This window comes from Plutella xylostella, chromosome 10 (genome assembly GCF_932276165.1).
Source record: "Plutella xylostella chromosome 10, ilPluXylo3.1, whole genome shotgun sequence".
NCBI lineage: Eukaryota > Metazoa > Arthropoda > Insecta > Lepidoptera > Plutellidae > Plutella > Plutella xylostella.
The window spans coordinates 147,915-154,778 of NC_063990.1; the positions used below are offsets into that span (position 1 = coordinate 147,915).

Genomic DNA, 6,864 nt, shown 5'->3' on the forward strand with positions numbered 1-6,864 from the left:
AATGGTAAAAGCCCGAAAAAAATTAGCCAATTTTCATAAATCCTTACATTTACCGAGTCATGTCGGTAAATCCTTAAGACTAATACTTACTCTTAAATCTTAGGATTAGCCGTAGTTCGAGCTTTTACCCCCATTGAAAAAAAAAGAACAAAATATTAACGTTTTTAATTTGTAATATCCTGATGCGCTGTTAAATGTAAGTAAGTACTTAAGTGCCAATTTCGCCATAGTCGGTTATCTAACCACCGACCAGGGATGGTTCATCAATTATACGTCATCTCCATATAAAATTCTTGACAGATGTGTCAAAATTCAACCACTAATACCTGGTTGTGGTTATGCTCTAACCGACTATGGAGAAATTGGCACTAAATGTTGCAGTAATTTGGTGCTATGGTCACTGGAACTTTTTCATTGCCCGCGAGTGTAATTTATAGTACTTAACGTTATAAGTAATAAGATTATCTTATTATGCAGGAAACTGTGCTGCCCATCTATCGTTCAATCATCAGTCTTGTGTGTTTGTTGAGGAGGAGCGTGGAGCGCCGGGCGCCGCGCGGAGTGGGGCTTGTTGTGATGCGAGCGCGGCGACCGAGCGCGAGTCAGTACCCGCGAGGCCGGCGCCCAGACACGACGCCGCACGCACTGCGCGCCTCTCGAGCGACGTCGCGGCAACATGACGTGACTTCACGTGCCAGGTGATAGGTGATAGTGACCCCGAGGACTAGTGATATAAACATTCGCTCACAAGCGAGACATGACCGCGGCGGCGGCATGGCGCTGAGCTTGGCGGTTCTGGCGCTGCTGGCGGCGGCTGCGGCGGCGGCGCGCGCGCCCGCGCTGCCCGTGCCGCGCTGCTGCGGCGCCGGCCAGCAGCTGGACGTGCGCACGCTGCCCGCCGAGCCCACCGCCGCCGACGTGCCCGCCGCCTGCGTGCCCGCACCCAACGCCACCTGGGCGCCGCTCGTGTACGCAGCCGCTCTCGGCAAGTTCCTGGAGCGGGGCCGCGTGCCGCCGCACTGGCGCGTGCAGGAGCATGCCGTGCCGGCGTGCGGGCCGCTGCGCGCGCTGCCCGAGCACGCGGCGCCCTACGCGCTGCACGCGCGCGACGGCTCGCTGGTGCTGCGCGGGCGCTCGCTGCCGCCGGCGCGTTACTGCGCCGATGCGGGCGCCGCGCTGGTGTGCGCCGAGGACGTGCCACACGCGCCCGCCAAGTGCTGCGGCGCGGCGCAGGCGTGGGACGCGGCGGCGGCGCGCTGCGTGGCGGACGCGGAGGCGGCGGCGGGTGCGACGGCGGCGCTGCGCGCGCTGGGCGGCGGGGAGCCCGGCAGCGGGTTCCCGGCGACGTGCGCGGGCGGCGAGCGCTACGAGGAGGTGGGCGTGCTGGAGGGCGCGGCGCTGGCGGCGGACGGCGCGCTGCTGCTGGGCGGCGCGCGGCTGGCGGCGGGCGCGTGGTGCGCGGAGGCGGCGGGCGGCGCGGTGCGCGTGCTGGCGTGCGAGGGCGCGGGGCGGCGCGCGCCGGCGGGCGGGCGGCACGCGCTGTACGGCGCGGCGCTGGCGGTGGGCGCGCTGTTCCTGCTAGCCACGCTGGCGGCGTCGCTGCTGCTGCCGGCGGCGCACCACGCGCTGCACTGGCGCTGCCAGACGCACTACGTGGCGGCGCTGGCGGCGGGCGACGCGCTGCTGGCGGGCACGCAGCTGGCCGGCGCCGCGGTGCCGCCCGCGCTGTGCCAGGCGCTGGCCGTGCTCATGCACTTCCTCTTCCTCTCCGCCTTCTTCTGGCTCAACACGATGTGCTTCAACATCTGGTGGACGTTCCGGTGAGTTCAGCTCAAATATTATAAATAACTAGCTTTTGTCGGGGAGCTTCGCTTTGAATTATAGGTTTGATTTAGATTAACTTGGTTTACCCATTGGATCCCCAGGTTATCCAGGTTAGGTTATAGGTTAGTGTCAGGAAATGAAGCTGTTCGCCTCGCCTTCAACTGTTTTACCGTGAGAATTCGAGGGAAAGCCTAATGTGATGATTTCAACTTCACAAACATTGGCCACTACAACTAAAAGTTCTATCTTTCTAACACAGTCCGTGAAAGATCAACAAAGAGAAAGATCCACATATTAGTAGGATAATCAATAATATTACTATCACTAAACGCAAAACGGCTAAACCAATTTTTATGACATTTCGCATGTAGTAAGCTTACCCCGAAATTCTATACAAGCGACGGGACTGCAACTAACTGGCGTTGCATAATGCGAACACAGATATAGAAATTATAGTACCTAGTCCTAGAATTTCAAGATAGTTTAGTTTAAATCATAAAAAAGGTTTGATAACAATGCTGTTTTCTATATTTTTTACCACGGGAGTACAGTTTATTCTAGCAATTCGTAATTCAGAGTAGGTATAAATTATGTATTACATCAATGTATAAACTGTAGTTCATCATCCGTTAGACTCCACAGTCGATAGCTAGCTTCAGTGATCGTAACTGATGACTGAGCTTAAGCAACATATAACACGGTCAGCCATTGGATGGGTCACCGATTTCAAGTGGTTCTTTTCTGGACGCCTCCGTGCTTCGGACGGCTTCGGCAGCAGTCGTTAAGCCTAGTCTAGAGGCCTTCGGGCAGTTTCAAAACATCTGACAGTCGGGTTGCCCACTTACCAGACAACTCTCTCAGCACAACCTTGTTTGCCACCAAACCGCACTAGGCCCGCGTGGTGGACTAGGCCTAAACCCTTCCTTCATTGGAAGGAGACCCGTGCCCCAGCAAAGGGGACGTGATGGGTCGTGATGAATAATTGTAATTCATGAAACGTTAACTAAAATTCCGAAACATTGATGATGTCAATAACAGCTCGTGTGACAAATTAAAGCTAAATAATTATGACTGTAAAAAAAATTACATCAATCATACTAAAAAGTAACACACAAAAAAATCGTTCTAAAAAAATTTTTTTTTTTTAAATGCTTATGGTCACTTTTACCAAACGCTAAACATACTCGTATTTAAAATTGTATTTAAGTCAAATTTTAAATACATTTTGTACCAACTGACAAACGTTTGACAGGCTACTAAATACGTTTAGCGTTTGGTGAAATTCCACCTTAATGGTAAATGCATAGATAGATAGATAGATAGATAGAATATTCTTTATTTGTACACACACATAAAATAAACTTAAATACTAACAAATATGTACAAAAATGGCGGTCTTATTTGGCGATACTATACTGTCTATGGGTAAATGTGATTTACAATATGTATAGGTCAACTCTTAGGGCGTCTTGCACAACAAAGTTAAATAAAATTAAATAGTTTGTCTCTTGCTCTGACAGTGTAATGTCAGAGCAAGAGGTCATAGATTTAATTTTATTTAACATTGTTGTGCAAGACGCCCTTAATGCTAAAGGTAGGTTAAAATGCTGGTCTGAACTAGGAAATAACAGAGTTTTTCCTGTATTTCAGATGGAAAAGCTCTAAATTAAACAATTTTTGTATCTAAATTAAATAATCTTAGAACAGTAAATATTAGTAATCTTACTTTCTAAATGTTTTATGTTAGATTTATTATAAACAAGGCAATTTATGTTAGGTGTAGGTAATTATATAAGTTAAAAGTATTAAAAAGAACAGAAGTTGTTTAGAATTGCGAGTTACATATGCCCGTTGACTAATCGCATCGTCGTTTATGAGTACAAACTGTATCTCTGAGCGACAGACAGGTAACCACTAATTCTTAATTCTACGAGGAAACCTTCTAATACAATGTGAAGCACACGACAAATAGCTAGTTAGTTAATTTATAAATACGAGTAGCAATAACATGTGACGAGCTGTAGCTGCAGTGTGGCAGTGTGGCAGTGTGGCAGTGTGGCGGGGTCTGACGTGCGCGGTGTTGCAGGGACTTCCGGCCCACGTCGCTGGAGCGCGCGCAGGAGCGCTGGCGGCTGCGCGTGTACTCGCTGTACGCGTGGGGCGCGCCGCTGCTGCTGGCGGGCGCGGGCGCCGCGCTGGACGCCGCCGCCGCCGCCGGCTCGCCCGCCGCGCGCGCGCTGCTGCGCCCCCGCTTCGCCGAGCAGCGCTGCTGGTTCTACGGCGACGCGGAGATCCTCGTGTACTTCTTCGGGCCCGTGGGCGTGCTGCTGCTGGTGAACCTGGCGCTGTTCGCGTCCACCACGCGCCAGCTGACCTGCGGGCTCTGGCGCCGCGACGAGCTCAAGTCCACGGCGGAGCGCGCGGCGCTGGGCCGCGTGTGCGCCAAGCTGGTGGTGGTGATGGGCGTGACGTGGGGCGCGGACGTGGCGTCGTGGGCGCTGGGCGGGCCCGACTACGTGTGGTACGCCACGGACCTGCTGAACGCGCTGCAGGGCGTGCTCATCTTCCTGGTGGTGGGCTGCCAGCGGCACTCGCTGGGCGGCGCGGCGGCGTGCTGGCGGCGCGTGCGCGGGGGCGGCGGCGGGCGCGGGGGGCGGCGCGCGCACTCCTCCACGCAGCTGCCCTCCTGCGGGGAGTCGCTCACGCACACCACGGCCGCCCCCGCCCCCGCCCCCGCCGCCCCTGCCGCCCCCGCCGCCCCCGCCAAGCTGCCCATGGAGACAGTGTGCTGACGGGAGTGACAGTGACCGACCTACATATGTTAGTGACGACTCGAACGTTTCGCGTTTAGATATTTATTCTACAGTATTATTTTTGTATTTTTGTTAAATATTACGATGTGTATTGGTTGTTTCGTATGAGTAGATAGAAGCCGAGGAGGCTGCGGGCGGTGCCTGCGTGCACCCGCCCCGCGTGCGTGCGTGTGCTCACCCCGCACACGCAGAGACTGCCACGTGCATTGCGTGTGTCGCATGGTTCATGAGCTGAATAAATGGTTAAAGTAATGTACCTACTGACTTTATTGTTTCATTTGAACCGACTTTAAAACATTATAATATCATACTATTATATTTTATGATAGTGAATCTATAAACATGAACGATTGCAAGATCATTGCGATGTATAAAAGTTAGCCCTCGAAGGCTGTAAGGAGGCTTTAAAGAAAAGGAAGTTCGTGCGCGCGCGTTGATGTCTTTTGTACGCAACTCGCGGCGGGGGGGCGGCGCGGGGCAGGCAGATCATAATAATACTATGTATATACTCATCAGATGTGCGAATAGTCTGTACATCTTTACTTACATACAATATTATGTATGGGTATTGAACTTTTAAATAATAATTATTAAAATATCCTACAAAAATTAAGACATTTAAAATTCATTTAAGTAGGAAGTATAATTATTAATACTATAAGTAAATACAAAACTATAGATTCGTAAGATGTGGCAGTGTTCAGTTACACAATAGCGTTTATTAGTATATAGGAAAGTGAGACAATGCGTGAGTCACGCGGGGCGGCGGCGGCGACGCTCATCCTAGTCACCATTAGAGATGCCACGAATATTCGGCAACTATTCGGTATTCGGCCTATTCGGCCAGTTTTTTCAGTATTCGGTATTCGGCCGAATAGTGCGTACTATTCGGGCCGAATACCGAATAGTAAATCATGTAAAAAATTACTTGTTATTTCAATCAAAATTGTGTATTTATTTCCAAATCACAACATTTTAGTACTTAAAATTAATCAGTAGTAAGTTGTGCTGGATAAAAACGAGCATTTCAGCATTTCGAGCATGGTAGCCCACGATTGCGCTTTTCATTGTAACCATTCTCAGAAAATAACCTCTCACTATAAACGCTACTTCCAGGTGAAGAAAGACAAGTTATTGAAAATTTCAAAAGGTTCGGGTATTGTTTTTTGTTTGCTGACCACCACTTGTAAGGATCGGACATCCGATCTAGGCGAACTACCTATTATCAAATAAAAATTCAACTCGTTTGCCACACAATTCTGCCTCCTAATAATTAGCATTTCTCATATAATCTGTAGCGACTTCTTCAAAGCAGTTCCAGGAACAACAAAAAACAGGTTGTAGCGCCGAATATTCGGCGGCCGAATATTCGGCGCTTCGGCCGGCAGCGTCGCCGAATATTCGGTATTCGGTATTCGGCCAATTCACTATTCGTGGCAACACTAGTCACCATCACATTGGGTAACTTAATAATAATCGGATTGAATTTGATGGGTCATTTTGTCCTCGATAATGTAAGAAGTGTATACTATAGCAAAATTTGTTAGGGAATACGTTCCTCAGAACCTATAGGTATATAGCAATATCTATGTAAGTATGCTTTAATAGCATAAAATGCTGATAGTATGTATAGTATTTTTAAGTAGCTAACTAAATATTGAATGTCGCTGGAGAATAATAAAAAACTGATCCATAGAAAGCGATGGTGAGCACTGTTGATGACGCAACACGGATGAGTTGTCATATCGTCATCATCACATCATTCTGTGGCAACCTACATGAATAACATCGGTTGTCTCTTAGAATGCGCGGACGCATTCAATACTTATAAGCTATAACTCATTAATAACTCAAATGAAACGTGCCTAATAAATATTGAGAAATGTTATGATAGTGATGCGCAGATAGCAATATCATTAGCGATTGCAGCACAAAGCACTGGAATTTCCACTTAAAATCATAGATAAGTTGAAATAATCGTGGAATGCTCTAGCCGGGTCGCTAACGACAGCCGACTGTTCACGATAATGCGCATTCTGCAGGTATCTCTGTGTACATTCCTCGAGAGCCTTTCTCCACACGACTAGAGGCCGCGAGCGGAGAGCCAAGAGCCTGCCGAGTGGAGGCTGCCGGCGTGGTCGCCACTACATGCCGCTACTCAGAGTGTGGAAAGGTCACTAGAAGAGGCAGGACGAGGCTACGGGCATTATACTTGTATGTGAATATT

The 6,864-nt window shown here is 49.6% G+C and overlaps 1 protein-coding gene across 1 annotated transcript; it reads left to right on the top strand.

The window, feature by feature from the left end:
- The first annotated feature begins 551 nt into the window (after positions 1-551).
- On the top strand, positions 552-4,901 carry LOC119693713 (probable G-protein coupled receptor Mth-like 1). The gene is made up of 2 exons (XM_038117987.2): positions 552-1,820; positions 3,911-4,901. The coding sequence occupies exons 1-2, from the start codon at positions 775-777 to the stop codon at positions 4,614-4,616; spliced, it is 1,752 nt and encodes a 583-aa protein (XP_037973915.2). The 5' UTR covers positions 552-774; the 3' UTR covers positions 4,617-4,901.
- Positions 4,902-6,864: the final 1,963 nt, after the last annotated feature.

Coding starts and splice junctions, on each gene's coding strand:
- LOC119693713 (XM_038117987.2), top strand. CDS start 775: ATGGCGCTGAGCTTGGCGGTTCTGGCGCTGCTGGCGGCGGCTGCGGCG. Junction 1,821..3,910: donor AACATCTGGTGGACGTTCCG/GTGAGTTCAGCT, acceptor GCGGTGTTGCAG/GGACTTCCGGCCCACGTCGC.